The sequence below is a fragment of the Protopterus annectens genome, chromosome 1.part0 (genome assembly GCF_019279795.1).
Source record: "Protopterus annectens isolate FY-2018-M chromosome 1.part0, PAN1.0, whole genome shotgun sequence".
NCBI classification, from domain to species: domain Eukaryota; kingdom Metazoa; phylum Chordata; order Ceratodontiformes; family Protopteridae; genus Protopterus; species Protopterus annectens.
In genome coordinates, this window is record NC_056725.1 from 501,652,037 (window position 1) to 501,669,242 (window position 17,206).

General features: G+C 41.6%; 1 protein-coding gene across 6 annotated transcripts in view; it reads left to right on the top strand.

Moving 5' to 3' along the window:
* The window catches only part of SLC29A1 (solute carrier family 29 member 1 (Augustine blood group)), a 1,418,904-nt gene extending 1,402,127 nt beyond the window's left edge, over positions 1–16,777 (top strand). For all 6 annotated transcript variants that reach the window (XM_044060805.1, XM_044060813.1, XM_044060823.1 and 3 more), the window contains one exon: positions 15,098–16,777. In XM_044060805.1, coding sequence (XP_043916740.1) covers positions 15,098–15,209 — 112 coding nt within the window. In that variant the 3' untranslated portion in view covers positions 15,210–16,777. The remainder of the gene's footprint in view (positions 1–15,097) is intronic.
* Positions 16,778–17,206: the final 429 nt, after the last annotated feature.

Genomic DNA, 17,206 nt, shown 5'->3' on the forward strand with positions numbered 1-17,206 from the left:
GACTTCAGAAAAGTATATGCCAAATAGGAGAGGTTCCATTACAGAGGCCTGTGGGACACCACTAATAACAGGTCTGTTCATGGATGTGGATTATCTCACCCTAGTTTCATGTTATCTACCTGTGAACCATTTGGCTATCCATTGGGTGACATAGGGATTCATGCCTAAATTTGTGAGTTTGTCTGTGATACTTGAGCAAGGTATTGTGTCAAATGGCTTTGCTAAGTCAAGGTAGCCAGTATGTTCCTCTCCCTCCAGCGTGCTTTGTTTATGTCACAGACACGATTTAGATCCTTAGCTCTGGTAATTCTAGTACTGCTTGATTTGAGAATGTGTAGCAGATCCATCAGGGCTGCATCATAGAATGCTTTGTAACCCTTGTCCATGGTTTTAAATACCTTCTCAGAAAAGGCCATAAAATTTAGTAGTCATGACCTGCCCTTGATGAAACAGAACAAGGATGAGTCCAGTGTATGAAGATTTCTTGTCTTTGTTTAGCAAGTCCATGATAATTCTTTCCATGGCCTTACATATAAGACTAGTCAGACTTATGGGTCTGTAGTTCCCTGGGTCTGTTGATGGTTCACCTTTCTGTAGAGAGATGACTGCTGTAGTCCTCTGTTCCCTAGGGACAAAGCCTTTCTGGAGGTTGTGGTTGAATAGAAATTCTAATGGCCTGACAGGTCATATTTCAAGATGTTTCAGAGGCATTTTGGGATATTATCAGGCGGCATTGATGTATTGTTGTTAGCTCTGCAAAGTGTAGTGAGGGTCTGTTCTTTAATGCTAGTTGGGGAAGAAATGGTAGAAGATATTTCCTCGTTGAGAACTGGTGGTGATGGAGGTGAAAGTGGAGCTAAATTTATCAGACTGCAAATTTGCTCTATCCCCCTGTTCAATATAGGAAGTTTTATTTACTATTAGTTCAGCACACTGTTGGATGTTCCCTTTAAGGTTGTGTATATAACTGAAAAATGCCTTATGATTATCCTTAGCCTGGGAGGCCATTTCTGCTTCAAAGTTGGCTTTGGTGGACTTGGTAGTCCTCTGATGAATTGCTTGTTGAGACTGATGAGGGAGGTTTTGTCTGGTGGGCATAGCCCTTTGTATTTTTCAACAGGATTTTCTTTATTTTATTGTACAACCTGTTTATACTGGGGTTCACCAAGGGGGCTTGTTTTTGGAGTATGTCCTAATTTTATTTTGGTTTGGTACTGCTGTTTCTATGCAGTAATTTACATGCTTGTATAGGGTTTTCATAAACACTTCTGCATAGGCCACCATATTTTCTGAGTTGGGTTGGGCTTGGAATTTATGCCATCGCTTAATAGGTGGTAGTTAGCCTTGGAAAAGTTCTTATAGGTTGTGGGGTTTGCTGGGAGTTCAGCCTTTATATTTATTTCAAGGGTGACTGCTTTGTGATCTGATCTAACTGGTGAGGACATTGCACAAGGGAGGTGCAATGTTCCCTCATATTTGTGAGCACTAGATCCAGGATAGTTGCACCTCTAGTAGGTGTGCAGACTAGCTGTTCCAGGGTGTTTGCATTGACAAAATCCATGAATCTTTGAGCGTGCATGTTAGTGGTTGTGTACGTGTCCCAGTTTATGGTGGAATAGCTGAAATCACCCATGAATATGGTGCTGGGCTGAATTAATTGTGACTTCAGTACATTCAAGTACTTGGTATAGCTATCTTGGGTCATAAATGGGAACCTATAGCTGGCAAGGATGTGGTTGGACTTTACCTAAGGTTAGTTGGACATGGAGGAGCTCAGGTATGTCATATTGTCTAACCAATCTTGAGGTGTGCTTAATTTTTATGTAGATTTGATACACCTCTACCTCTTGTCCCTTCTTGTGCAGTAACTGGTCTAAATGTGTGGAAGGCATTATGGCCTTGTACTGCCAAGGTGCCTTCCATTGCTTTAAACCATGTTTCAGTAATGCACAGATGTCAGCACTCTGCATGGTGAGGAGTGCTTCCAGGAAGTAGAGCTTCTTATTGAAAGTTTTAGCATCAATCAGTAACACCCTTAGTTTATCTTGCTTAGAATTTACTGTGTTGGAAGGTTTATCATATTGGCATGGTCTAAAAAAGGCACTATACGGGTGGAAAATGTTTTGGCCAATATCCAAAAGCCTAGTGGGCACAGGTGCCTGACAAGCAGCATGGTCTGTCGATCATGTCTTCCCAAACTGACAAGTATAGGACAACCTTAGAATGACACAGTAACTAAGCCAGTTGTTAAAGTCAATAATATTCTGTTTATATTGTGAAATCATCTTTGGAGAAGATAAGAGTGCTGCTCAGTGCTAAGCTCCTACCTGCCTGGAACACATAATCTGAAAGCTTTATCATGTCTCTCTTCATGTAGTCCAGGGAAGTATGTCTCAGGTCATTAACATCAACAGGGACTATGACAGAGTCATACTGGTATTTGTTCAATGTCCTGAGTGCACATGTGATCTGGCAAATCCTTGTCTTTGATAGACAACTGACCATGACTGGCTCCTTGCTCAGCCTGATGAGGGGAGCATCAGTGTACCTAACAATGTAGTCTCCAAAGAGCAATATATTTGGATATGTGTCAGTTGCTTTAAGGGCTTAGAGGGTGAGATATTGTGAGATGTGGTTGTAGGTGTCCTGGACAGTGTTATTTTTGTAGAGTGTTTAAGAGGTTACTGATGGCAGCATATGGGAGGCCTTTGAGGTTTGCTTAGATTACATTTAAAAGCCTTGGCATATGTGAGTTTATGTGTCTAATCCATAGTAGGTGTAGAGTGTATGTTGCTGGCAACCTATTTGGAGATGTCAGTGTCTGTATGCGAGAGCTTTCCCACCAAAGACATAGAGTAATTACATCTCTCATGTAGTGTGTTAGTCTGCTTAAGAATAAGGTGGTTGTTTTTTTATTCAACTAGAAACATCTTTATTAAATTATGATGTATGACATAGGCAATCGTAAATTTATATGACATAATTTTAGTTGCAAACATTATATATCACTTACAATCTATCCAGTCACTGTCAGTCAAACGTTACCTAGCTCATTCAGATACTGTCTTCTTTTAAACCTCATTCCTCATCTGCATGCATTGTTCCCACAATTTCCATTTTTTCTATGTAATTTGCTCCTATCCTTTTCTAAAGATCCCATTCTAGTTGTTTTATCTCTCTTACTATATTTATTATTTCTAATATAGTTGGTTTAGACTTTGATTTTCATTTTCTAGTAATTGCTTTTTAGGCAGCAACCATAATTAGACTCAGCAAAGTCTTACTATGTCTAGTTAGTTTTGATTCTGTATCATAGCTCAAAAAAATCATTTCCTTAGTCATAGCAATTTGCTTACCCAGTGTTACTGACAGAACAGTCTACAGGAAATGTTTAAAGTCTGCCAATTCATTACACTCCCTATCACAACATTTGCTATCTACCTGAAGAAAAATTATTTTGAATTTACTTGGGATATAAAAATACCTGTGTAAACACTTCCAAGCAAAGATCCTAAATCTTCTAGACTTTCTTGCATATTTGGAAGACATACATAAACCCCCACCCCCATTGTTTCTTTTTGAATTGCTTATCCAATCTCTTTTCCCAATTCTTTCTAACATCCTCTGATTGATTGTTATAGTTAAAAAAAGAATAGGGTGGTTGTCAGTGAACATGAGACAACTGCTGCATTGTTTCAGGATGCCCATTTCCACCAGGCTGGCTACACAGACAGTTGGAAAGTGCGCATCCATGGCTATGAATCCTCTTTTTTGTGATACATGTTAGGTGATGGGTGATGTAATCAAGGTTTGGAGTTGTTGGCCTGGGAAAAGAGGCCTGGGATTGATCTAAAACAACGCTATTGGGGCAGTGCTTCTCAGTGGGCAACCTAGCTGTTGTACACGCAGCTAGGGAGCTGAAAAAATAACAGAGGAAGTTTTATATGGAAAAGTACAACTCTGTGCACATGCCTAAATAGTGCACTGCAATCCACTGCTGCACAGCTCAGCACAGGTTATAAGAGATGAGTTAGAGAGGAATCTAATGAGTAAACAGTAAAAATGCAGTACTTGATTCCACCCTCATCTACCATGCCAAAATCCTAATAAGCTTCACACCAAACAAATTTCTGACCAAAATCCCTCTCTTCACTATAACTTCCTCTAACCTCACCAAAATTGAGCTTATAAAACATACTTAATTTCTAGCTGTCATTATTGATGAATGCATGAAATTTTATTACTATATCAAAGAAGCAGTAAAAAAAACCCATCAAAAACTAGGTTCACTTGATATGGTTAAATCTTTCCTGACAGACACTGCTAGGGAAAACTTGGGAACATCTTCATCCTTTGTTTTGCCTGCTCTTCTCTATGCTGCTGCCACACTCATCAGCTTTGACAGGACTCAATTTAAATTACTCAAGCAGTGGTACAATAAGGTAGCTGTATATCACACCACTGTTTTGAACTTAAACAGCTGGGATGGGTTGAAATAACTTTGAAACATTTTGGCACTATTCACAGTCTAATCTACAAATCTGAAAAATGCCCCATTTTCAATAATTTCACTTACTTCTGCTCACCTACTGAGACTGATCAATTGATAAACTACTCCTTCAAATAACTAAATCTCACAGTAGGGCAGGAACCCCCATATGCTCCTCCTATGTTATTAAAAAGTGAAACTGCATTCCACTTGCTCTCAAACAAGCAAATCCTCAAAGTCTTCAAATAGTAAATAAAATAATACATGTTATAGTCCTGATTGTGTGCCTGCTTTATACCAGGTTAAACTTCAGTCCTAGTCTTCTGACAGCTTCCCTGTTTAAATCCTCTCTGAGCATGATTTTTTGTGACATTGTATAACTCTAATTTCTCTTCAGTTCATCAGTTGTATTATATTCATATAGCTTGAGTACATTGTGCTACTTCCTAATTAATCTTATTAATGTATGTATACATATTCCATAAAATGTATACATTTTGTTCTACTGTATTCTTGTTCACTATTGTGCTTTTGTAATTTTGTGGATCTTTGCCTCCAGGCATCCACTGAAAAGGGATCTTCCTAGTCAGGCTATCCTGGACAACATATGCAAAATAATTAATAAATACATTTGTAAATCAGGCTAGTCAGGCTAATGTGTCTATAGTTTCCCTAGACAGTGATATGGCTGCCCTTGTGTAGGGGCATCATCACCACCATACCACTGAGCTCTCCAGATTTTGGAGGGCCACCCCCTAACTTGTTTTCAAACTTGTGCTTCTTCCCTCTTAAAAATTGGAAATTATTTTGAAAAGGATGCGGTGGTGGTGCTGCGGTAGCGTTGTCGCCTCACAATTAGATGTTGCCCGTTCGATTCTCAGTTAGAGCGCCTTCTGTGTGGTGACATGCATGAATGGGCGTTCCTTCATTGAAGGCTGTGCGTTAGGCCCGGCAAGCCAGCACGTAAAACTCTACTGCCAATCATTAGCGGGCCGGAGTTCCGCTGTGGCGACCCCTAACCGGGAAAAGCCGAAACACACAAACATAAGTGAATAGTACCATCATTTAAAAATGTATCTGTAATATATCCCTAATCTGAGGTGCTTTACCTAATTATTTTTTTGATTCATCTGTATCTCTGGAGGTAAAGATTGAGCGGTGTCATCAATGCTGCAATTTGCCATACTTCAGGAAAAGTTTATAGAGGGGCTCCACAAGAACAGGTTAAGTGATATTTATTAGTTATCCAGGTAAATTATCATGCCCTATGGAATTAATACTTTTGATTTTAGAGAGCACCTTCAGTACTCTGTAATAATAATAGCAGTTCCTTTGTGATATTAGAAGGTGTAAGGGATTTTGGAATTTGTGAGATGAAGACAGTTTTTTCAGAGGTAAAGTTTACATTAGATTTCCTATCTTTGTGGCTGATATTTGTGAGATATATTTAAGCTCTTAGTGTACTTGCATATGTATTTGGTGACTCTGTACAAGCCATTCCTAAACAGCCTTGCAAGTCTTGGGTCGGACTACCATTTGGATAATAGTAACATTACACAGTAGGATTGGACACCCTTTGTAAGGGCATTATAGTAGCTGATAAGTAGGTGTTGGTGGCAGTGAAAACTACCTTATAGTCTGGGCAGAAGGGAGCATAGCTAATAAACCTGTACCAGCCTTCCCCAGGTGTGTGTGTGTGTGTGTGTGTGTGTGTGTGTGTGTGTGTGTGTGTGTGTGTGTGTGTGTGTGTGTGTGTGTGTGTGTGTGTGTGTGTGTGTCTGTGTTTGTATATAAAACAAATCTCAAAATGTGTGTGTGTCAGCTACTTGGGCAGGGACGCGAAGCACTGGTTGGACAGAGAGGGTGCTGGAGGTCTTGGCTTGGCCCCTCAGCTGAGATCTTAACTCTATGGGATCTGGAGAAAGAGAGAGAAAACAGCCCCAGATTAACTGTGATCTATGTGTGCTCTTAAGGGAAATTGCACTTTACTGTGTGTATACTTGTCATCCTCACAGTGTGTACATCCCCTAGCTGTTGCCAGTGGTGAGGATGGAGGCTCCTTGATTACTGGGCCAGTGCAGAAGAGTCACATATTAATTGGTGGACAGTGGTGGGATATCCACATCACATATTAATTGGTTGACAGTGATGAGATAGCCACGTCACATATTAATTGGCTTGTAGTGGTGTGGATATTGAATTCCTGTAGCCTGTATAGAGTGGTCACTAAAAGTGTTTGAACTCACAATCAGCTATGCAGGGAACATTCAGAAATTAACATCACAATTGTTTTATTTTTTTTGTTAGCTTAGTTAGTCAGGGAGAGCAGGCAAGCATGTCAGCAGAGGAGTATGGAAATCTGACGAAGAGCCAGTTGGCTGAGATGTACCAGCCTAAAGGACTGGTGCATGCCAACCTGACTAAGGCAGATATAATTGTAGCTTTGGGCACAGCTGCATTGCAGACCAGCGAGCAGGAGAACAACTAGATTGGCCATGGAGATGTACAACTCTCAGAAAATGGACTGCTCAGCCTTTCCACAGAGGACTTATAAATCCATCTGCAGTTAAAGAGACTTGAATTGGAGGACAAGCATTTGGAAATAGAAGCAGCAGAGAGACTGAAATGTTTAGAGGCTGAGGAAAATGAAAAACTGCGACATCTAGAGGCAGAGGAGAAGGAGAGGCAGAGGCAGCATGAAAAGGAGATGCTGACTCATCACCAGAGTCATGGAGGTAATGGGGAAGGGTGGGGGATAATTTTGATAGTTTCATTCATATGTTTCAGAGGGTATGTAAACAGTATAATGTTGACCAAGGGCTCTGGGTATGGTTCCTGACCCCTTGACTCCATGGTAAAGCTGTAACTTGTATTTCTAAATTGTCTGACACTGATTGCTTAAATTATAATATTGTAAAGACCTATGTTTTAGAATGCTTTAAGTTAACACCTGAAGCTTATAGGAAAAAGTTTTGTGAGCACAGACGCAAGGCAGGAGAAAGTGTGTGTGAATATGTTGCTGAACTAAGCACGTATTTATATAGGTGGGTGAGTGGATGTCAGGTCACCACTTTTGAAGGGCTGGCAGACCTTTAGGTGGGGGAACAAGCCCTTAACACTTTGCCTGAGAACATGAGAATCTGGTTAGCTGATAGACAATGCAATACTGTAGATCATTGGGGAAAAAGGGAGATCTATACCTAGCAAGCAGGGCACTACACAGGAAGGGGACATCCAGTGCTGCTCATGGGTCTAAGGAAACCCATGGTGGGCAGCCCAGACTGCCCCAACAGAGTCGAACAGTAGCAGGGGCAGCCACTAGTCCAGGTACACATCCAGGACCAAGGGTTAAAAGTTTTAAATGCAACCAGTGGAGCCATGTAGCATATCGATATCCATGGAGGCAAGGTGGAGAACAAAAGGTGGGAGAGCCAGTAAGTGGAATGACAAAAAAAATCCAGCAGGAAGTGGTCTAGAGACAACAAGGGTACCAAACTACCACAAGAGGTTATATCCTATCGTAGTGGATGAGAAAGCGGCACTGCTGAGAGAGACACAGCCTCTGACCTAACCATTGTGAAGCCTGCAATGGTTACAGAGGAGCACTGCTTGCTTGGGCAGTCTACTCCAGTCAGAGTTTTAGGGGGTGACCCCATTACAAATACCTTTGGCTCGGATTCACCTTGACTGGGAGGGTGGAAAAGGAAGCCAGCAAGTAGATGTGTTTGAGGATATCCATGCAGATGTCCTGATAGGGAATGATTTTGATAATGCAGTACCCTGTGTACATGCAGTTACATGCAGTCAGGCTTGAAGACACGCATGTGGGTGTGGTAGCCTGGGAAGCCCCACACAGATCGCACACTTGCAACCAGGACTGGTGAGGTGGTTACTTCAAGGAGGAAGCTACCCTGTTGAAGTGAGACTGAAGGTGAGTCACAGCTGCGTGTGGGTACTGATGTTCCCTTGGACAGAGTGACTGCAAGGGCAGAGGTGAGTAGTAGTACCTGGGCTGACAGTGAGGCACCGCTCTCAGAAAATACCAGACTTCCTGTGAAAGGGGAACTGGGAAGGGTTACAAAGAGAGTTGAGACAGGATCAGTCTCAGACCCTACATTACAAGGCCGGAGGGAGGGAGGTAGTGAGTCACCTAATTCTCAAGGAAAGGAAGAATCTGTATACTGGGACAAAGGATTACTGTATAGAGAGTGGACCCCTGAGGGAGAGCTAAAGGTTGAGAGAATACAGCAGTTGGCAGTGCCCAGAGCCTACCATCTGCTACTTCTAGCCATAACTCATGATATTCCCATTGCAGGTCATATGGATATAAAATGTACAAAGAGACATATTATATAGAACTTTTATTGGCCTGGGATTTCCAGATATGTAACAAGGTACTGTGTGACCTGTGAGCAGTTCCAAAAGGTAGGCAAGGCAGGAGACAAGGTGAAAGCTCCTTTAATGCCTTTGCCTGTGATTGAAGAGCCATTTCAGAGGGTAGCTATGGATATTGTTGGGCCTCTGAGTACCCCAAGTTCCACAAGGAAAAAGTATATCCTAGTGGTAGTAGATTATGCTACCAGATACTGTGAGGCGGTGGTTCTGTCCTCCACTGAGGCAGAAAAGGTGGCAAATGCTTTGTTAGAAATTTTCAGCAGGGTAGGTTTTCCAAAAGAAATACTGACTGACAGAGGTGCCAATTTCATGTCAGACCTGCTGGCTTGTCTGTGGAAGCATTGTGGGGTGAAGCATCTAAAGACCACCCCTACCATCCGCAGACTAATGGTCTTGTTGAGAAGTTAAACTCTACACTCAAGACGATGCTATGGGCATATGCAGACCAGTTCAAGAGGGAGTGGGACAAATATTTGCCCCATCTTTTGTTTGCTTACAGAGAGGGTCCCCAGGAATACACAGGTTTTTCACCCTTTGAGTTGTTGTATGGGCATAGGGTAAGGGGTCTTCTAGATTTGATTCAAGATGAGTGGGAGGGTGAGTCTGAATTCCACAAAAAGTCTGCTGTGGCATATGTCCTAAACCTCAGGACAAGGCTCAGGGAACTCATGGGTTTGGCCCAGGGGAACCTGGCAGAAACCCAACAGCAGAAAAAGGTCTGGTATAACAGGAATGCTCGAGCTAGAGAGTGTGCTGTAGGGCAGCAAGTAATGGTCCTCATTCCTATCAGAAAAAAACAAGCTGCAGGCAGTTTGGGAGGGACCCTACAATGTAGTAAGGAAGGCCAGTGATGTTAACTACTTAGTAGAACTGCTAGGCAGGAGGCAAGGGCACAGACTGTACCATGTTAACATGATGAAACTTTACCATGATAGGGAAGCCCTTGTGCTGAGTATTTGCAGTGGATGGCAGGAGGAGTCTGAGGGGGATCTGAAGACTGATCTCCTCAGTGAGACTCAAACTGACACCTCAGTGGAAGGGGTAGCAATGTCCCAGCAGTTATCCCCTACCTAGTTTCGAGAAATTGGAGCAGTGTCACAGGAGTTTGGGGACTTGTTGGGTACAGGACCCCAAAGGGCTATTAAGCAGGCCCTTTACAGTGTGCCTGAGAGAGTCAAACAGACTCTGAGGGAGGAGATACAGAAAAAGTTGGAACTAAGGGTAAATCAGGAGTCCAGCAGTCCCTGGATCTCCCCACTGGTGCTGGTACAGAAGGAGGATGGCAGCACCAGGTTCTATGTGGACTACAAAAAAATAAATAGTTACACTAAGTCAGATGCTTACCCCATGCCTAGGACAGATAAAGCCCTAGAGCAGCTAGGTGGGGCTAAGTATCTTACCACTATTGCTCTTACCAAGGGGTACTGGCAGGTGCCCTTGATTCCCAGTGCTAGAGAGAGGTCAGCCTTTGTCACTCCTTTTGGCTTGTATGAGTTCAAGAAGATGCCCTTTGGGATGAAAAATGCCCCTGTGACTTTCCAGAGGCTGGTAGTTAGAAACCTAGCAGGAGCAGGAGATTTTGTCCTTGCTTACCTAGATGATATTGCCATCTACAGCCATTCCTGGCATGAGCACTTTCAGCATGTCAGGGAGGTGCTGGGCAGACAGCAGAATGCAGGGTTGACCATTAAGCCTAGCAAATATCAGGTGGGTATGGCAGAGGTCTCCTACCTGGGACATAGAGTGGGGAGTGGTAAGATCAGGCCAGAACCTGCCAAAGTGGAAGCCATTCAGGCATGGCCTGCCCTATTAAAATGCAGGTGAGGGCATTCTTACGGACAGCAGGGGGTTACAGAAAGTTTGTCCCCATTTATAGTACCCACCCCATGCTTCAAACCATGGGGTGCGGGCTGTACTTAGCCAGGTTTCCTCAGAGGGAGAAGAGCACCCAGTGGTATATCTCAGTCATAAGCGCCGCCCCAGGGAGGAATGCTATGCAACTGTAGAAAACGAATGCCTAGCCATAGTGTGGGCACTGCAGAAACTTAACATGGCTACATCGAGCCAGCCAGCAAAGTGCCAATTTACTAAGGTGGAGCCTAGGGTTGCAAGCATATGAAATGACAGTGCAGCACCGCAGTGGGGTTAGCAATGCCACTGCAGATGTGCTGTCAAGATAGGGAATGGGGTAAGATATTCCCAGATAGGCTCATCCCTCTCAAGCAACATTTTTCAAGGGTCAATTGAAAATCTAGCTTGAGTTTTTTTTTTTTTTTTTGGGGGGGGGGGTGTCATGCTGCCAGCCCAGCTATCTGGAATTTTGTAAATAACTCTGTGTCATTTGTGAATATTGATATGATTTATACAGAACTGTATGTTACATACTGAGCTTCAAGAATGTAACCACAGCATACCCTGCTAGAACATAGAAGATTAACTTGCAAAATTCCAAGAAAATAAGTTGAAATGAAAATATTCCACGATTGTGTTATAAAAGTTAGTTTTATTGCAGCAAGGAGACAGGAAGTCTAGAACTAGGGTGCCCTCTGTATTGTTTTGTAAGTGTTTTATTGTTTTATGACTTCTAGCAACTGCAAACATCTGAAGGCTATGTATTTTTCACAAGGAGATGTCAAATGCTACAGTGGGGATTTAGTTTGGGAACTTAAGTCAGGTGGCAAAAAGTGATGTCATCTAAGCTAACCCAGCAGTAATATTTGATAATAATTTAAGAACTGCCTCAGAGAGAGATTGTGCATTTTGTATTTTGTTTTGGACCTAGCAAGAATACCCACTCATCATCATCATCTGCACTTGCCTTGCTGTAAGTAAGATTTAGGGTATAGTATCTCTCTTAGATATAGATAGGAATATAGTAAAGATTAGTTTATATGATTTTAACATTACACAGTAGGATTGGCCACCCTTTGTAAGGGCCTTATAGTAGCTGATAAGTAGGGGTGGGTGGCAGTGGAAAGCTACCTTATAGTTTGGGCAGAAGGGGGCATAGCTAGTAAACCTGTGCCAGCCTTCCCCAGGTATGTGTGTCTTTGTGTATAAACCAAATCTTAAAGTGTATGTGTGTGTCAGCTACTTGGGCAGGAACACAAAGCATTGGTTGGACAGGAACACAAAGCACTGGTTGGACAGAGAGGGTGCTGGAGATCTTGGTTTGGCCCCTCATCTGAGATCTTAATGCTATAGCTGTGCCAGTGGGGAGTCTTATTGGGGATCTGGAGAAAGAGGGAGAAACTAGCCCCAGACTGACTGTGATCTCTTTGTGCTATTAAGGGAAATTGCACTTTACTGTGTCTGTGTGTGTACTTCATCCTCCCAGTGTGTACATCCCCTAGCTATTGCCAGTGGTGAGGATTGAGGCTCCTAGATTACTGGGCTAGTGCAGGGATGTTACAGGTATAACCAGCATGTTATATGCAGACTGATTGAAAGCCTGTCAGTGTATTCAGTTTCCTACCTATTATTGAGAGGTGATAAATGCCTGACCTACAAGGCAGTCTCCGACTCAGCCCTGATGGAAATAGTGCATATTCACCAAACTAACTGCACTAGGGTTACCCACGCCAAAGATCTAAAACTGATCTCTGAAATTTCTCCTCCTCTGGAATAGACTTCTTATTCACAGGAAACAAAGCACGTTCTTGACCATCTGCAAACACAGTCTGGACCAGTATATGGGAAATCGCAGACTCACTCCTGGGGCGGCGCTCATGTCCCTTATTGACAGAGGCAGAATGTACAAATTGTCAAAACCCTGCTTGATGACCCTTGTTATCTTTCCTCTAGGGATAAGAAATTAGAGAAAATCTGGGTAAAATTAAGTAGGCTTTTAAGGGCTCTTAAGCCTTTATCCTAGTAATCTCCTATGAACCTTTGACTTGTCCTTTCTATCTGATTAACATAATATATGTCTGCAAGGCACTTTCAGCATATATTGTACTCTAGCAACAGTTATTTTGGCAGTCCTTCACAACTGCATCTGCCCAAGATCGATAAGAAGCTGAAGTATGTATAATAAGTATGTATAATCTCCAAACAATATGAGCTAGTTGTATGTCTTCAGGATGGACAAAATATACTGAATAAATCTCATGTAAACCTCTTAACAGAAACGCCTGAATTCAGAAAAGTTACTATGAGGTGTACATAAGGTATACACCTCTCAGTAACTTTTTTGTATTTTGAGGCAGCCGTACCACAATGCTGCAACACAAAGACATGTAGTGCCATGGTGGAATGCCTACATATCCATGCTAGATGCTAAAGAAGTCTTCCAGGAGATAGTCATATGCCAATTATCCATGTGCTCCCCCCCCCAGAACTGCCTGCTGTAAGGCAGTAATGCAGCAAAGTGATTCAAAGAATAGCTTGGTTGTGTCAAGTCGCACTTTGCTGCTTGCCACTTATGGTAATGAACATGGCCAAAAAGTACTGTTCATCCAGTACGGTAAAGGTAAGTGCTGGTCTGGTAGTTTTAGTGTGTGTGTGTGTGTGTGCGCGCGCGCGCGCGTGTGTACAAACATCTCTAGACTAACGAGCAAAGTCTGCCAATTGGGTTGGGGGAACAGTAGCCACCAGGCAATAACTCTGAAATGTGGGTCAGGGGGACCACTAGCCACCAAGAAAAGCAGTAAAATATGGGTCAGGGGAACTCTTCATTACCATGCCATAAAAACACTTATTTAAGATGTGGGTTGGGGAAACACTAGGCACCAGGGATAACGAGCGTGCCTTAAGGGCAGTTATAAAAGAAGTGGGATGGGAAAGGAGCTAGACACCAGGGATACTCTGTATAGCATGGCTTAAAGGCCCTTAATTAAAAAAAAAAAGAAAAGAAAACAACATGGAGTGGGGAACCACTAGACACCAGGGATGCTATAAGCAGCATGCATAAAAAGGAACTAAGAAAGATTCCAACCATGTACCCTCCCATCGAGAATGTTAGTCCTGTGTACCACCACTAGACATCCAGAATGTAATGCTAAAATAAATTACATATGGGGGGTTTCAAACTCTGCATCCTTGCCTTAGGAAGCATCAGTATTAACCTGCTACAGTAACTAACAAGTTAGTGTAGTACGTCTTTTTAACATATACAGAGGATCTGAGGATCTTGAGCATTAAACAGTGGCTGCAACAGTTTGTGAGCTTCGAAGTAGAGGAAGAGGGAACATAACGTATACTTCTCAAGCTCTTAGTGCAAGAAATATAGACAAAGTCACAATGACAGGACAAATACAAACAATCAAGGAAGTATTTTAATTATTCCTCCTACAAAGTAAGAAAGTCAGTAGTGTAACACCCTTTACAGTACCATTTATTTACTGAATGATATGAAGTGTGAAACTCTACCATCTGGCAATAATGATGGATTGTAATTATCAGAGATTTACCAAGGCAGCAAAAAAGGAGACTTCATGGTTATTCTGACAATATATGGACAGGTATGTATGTGGTGTATATTGTGTGTGGGAGTTTGCATAACGGGGGGGGGGGGTGCCTGTGCTAACAATAAAAGTATCATCCACCACTGTTAACTACCACAGGAAAGTGCTGATCTGCACTCACAGTAACTAGTTGATTCTGAGACATGCAAATTAGCCAGTAATGAGGTCTTTCTTCATTGCAGCTAACGTGCCTTTGAATATGCTAGTAGCGCATCTTACATACCTCTCAACTGTACAGATTTTTGCAGAATTTCCAGATTTTTGCATCATATTTTTGCTCTGTTTCTCATAAAATTGTGGTTTTCAGGCAAATCACTGAGGTTTGTAATCAGAAAATAATGACAGTCATTTGAGTTTCAGACTTCATAGCCTTCAGAAAATTCATGCTAATGCAAAGCCTGTTGTTGTAGCTACTTTGTAAATTTGTAAGAGCAATATTTAAAAAGTGTCCCTATTTTTGGGCCTTTGACCCCCCCCCCCTTTATTTATAGCTTTGTGCAGATTTCTTGCTGTGAGAGGTTGACAGGTATGATCTCAAAAACAGAGCCTATTTACCTCAACCCTTAACATAAACAGTGGATTTCTTTGATCACCTCTGAAAAGGGACTGTGTTCCCAGTGGGCCTAACTAGTTATCAGATATGTGTTATTATTAATATTGCTCATGATGTGGATATGACATTATATCTAAATGATGAGAGCTCTTTTACCTCCTTTATATTAACATATGTTGTCTGTCTCTCTCATAGGAAGGTTCAGAAGAAGGATGCTGAGACTGCCGGTGCAATCATGGCGTTTTTCCTGTCACTGGGCCTGGCCTTGGGAGCTTCTCTTTCCTTCCTCTTCAGAGGGATTATATAACTTCACACAGCATTAATATAAAACAGCTGGACTCTTTTTTTTAACCGAAAAAACTAACGGGCGAGAGCAAGAAAGAGATTCATATTTGCTGCCTTTTGTTTATATTGAAAGTTTTTATTTAGAATACTTAGGTTTACAGTATTTTAAATATTTAGTTTTAAATGCTGAAGATTTTAACTTGGACTTGGTCATTTTAGCACCGTGTTGATGGCAGGGACTGGTTTCCTGCTGCACTAGTTTTGTGTACCTTTCAGTAAGCATCCTCCTCCTCAACAATCTAGTGTCACTTGGCCTCTGTCCATTAGCCTACTTGCTACATATGTATTTGAATTTTTGAGCAATAGTTTGTGAATAGCATATAAAAATCAGGTTAATACCAGTCATCTGGGTAGTCATCTAATGAGAGCCATCTTAAAAGTCCTTGGGTATAGTAGCCATCTTGTTCTTAGTATATAATAGCAGTGCTAGCTGATAACAGAAGAGTAGTAATTTTTTTTATTTTTTGGAATATTACCCACAGTAGTAGACTGGAGCTAAGATAAAAAACAACTTGGAGGCCATTACTTTGATTCTGAAACTGGAAAGATTACTCTTGCACTGGGATTGATTTAAGCTTTTCATTTGACTCTGAAGGTGTTTTAGACAGTACATTTAAGTGTAAGACTGTTTTGTTTGCATAGGTGCACATACCAGATACAAACATACAGACATGCACACAAACACACATACAAACACACATGCGCACACACACGCACACACACACACACACACACACACACACACACACACACACACACACACATAATATTTATGTGTGTGTGGGTGTTTGTGCACTTGTTTTTTAAAAAAGTGGATTCCAAAAAATCAAGAAATATATCTCAAAAGTGAAGCTTGAAACCTGAATTTCTTGAAGTCCATTTTGAGAAGACATAAATTAAAGTTATGATCATCAATCCAATTGTAATTTTTTTGTAGTGCATGGAACTTTCTAGTGATGCAGTTATGATGCAAGAAGATGCTATGACACATTCACAAGATAAGTTTCACAAAAGAAGCCATGGTACAAGTAAGCTTTACACTTCATGGCAGAGTGTCTTCCTGAACTATAACTGTTGTTGTACCACTAGAGGTTGCAATGCTTCTTCTGTTGTAGGTCATTTCGGAGGATACCTTCTCTCCTGAAGTGCTGAACACTGTACTACCTTGAGAATCATAATTTAGAAGTTAGCTGATTGGAAGGAGTATTTTTAAAAAGGTTTTTACTTCCCCTGCTTCTTCCATTTGTTTTTGTAAAAAGGCAGAAGTGCAGGACTGTGCCATGTTATGCAGTCATTTCTGTAGACCCACCACCTGTATTGAGCTGAGTACAATGAGATGGTTACATAGAAACCGTGCTGTATGTCATAACAGGCTTGTCATAGCAAGGTTCATACATCAGTGTCTCTATGTAACAATAATATTATTTAGTCATTTTTCCACTATAAGAAGTCTACACGTCAGACATAAATATTGTCTATATATGTATTCTGTTGATCTGTATCATCTATGTACACACACACACACACACACACACACACACACACACACACACACACACACACATTGTATGTATATATATGTATGTATGTATGTATACACACACACACACACACACACACACACACACACACACACACACACACAAACACACATAGTGAGAAAGTTATTTTTTAAATATAGAGAGCTGCATAAAAGTGCATTAACCTTCAGCTGTAGAGTGTCATCACAAGTGTCATGTAATTCAGTAAAGCATTTTATATATAACATTTTATTAAAATGTCATCTTAATTAGGTATAGCTTGGCTAGCTAATTGGCTAGCATGGCATGTATGACTAAAGTCGGTAAGGCCTTATATCCTCGTGCATCTCCATCAGTCTGAAAATCACCCAGGGTTTTCATACTGATTCAGTAGTGCCCTGGTATCTGTATTTTGCTGGGGCATAAATCCTTCAACACG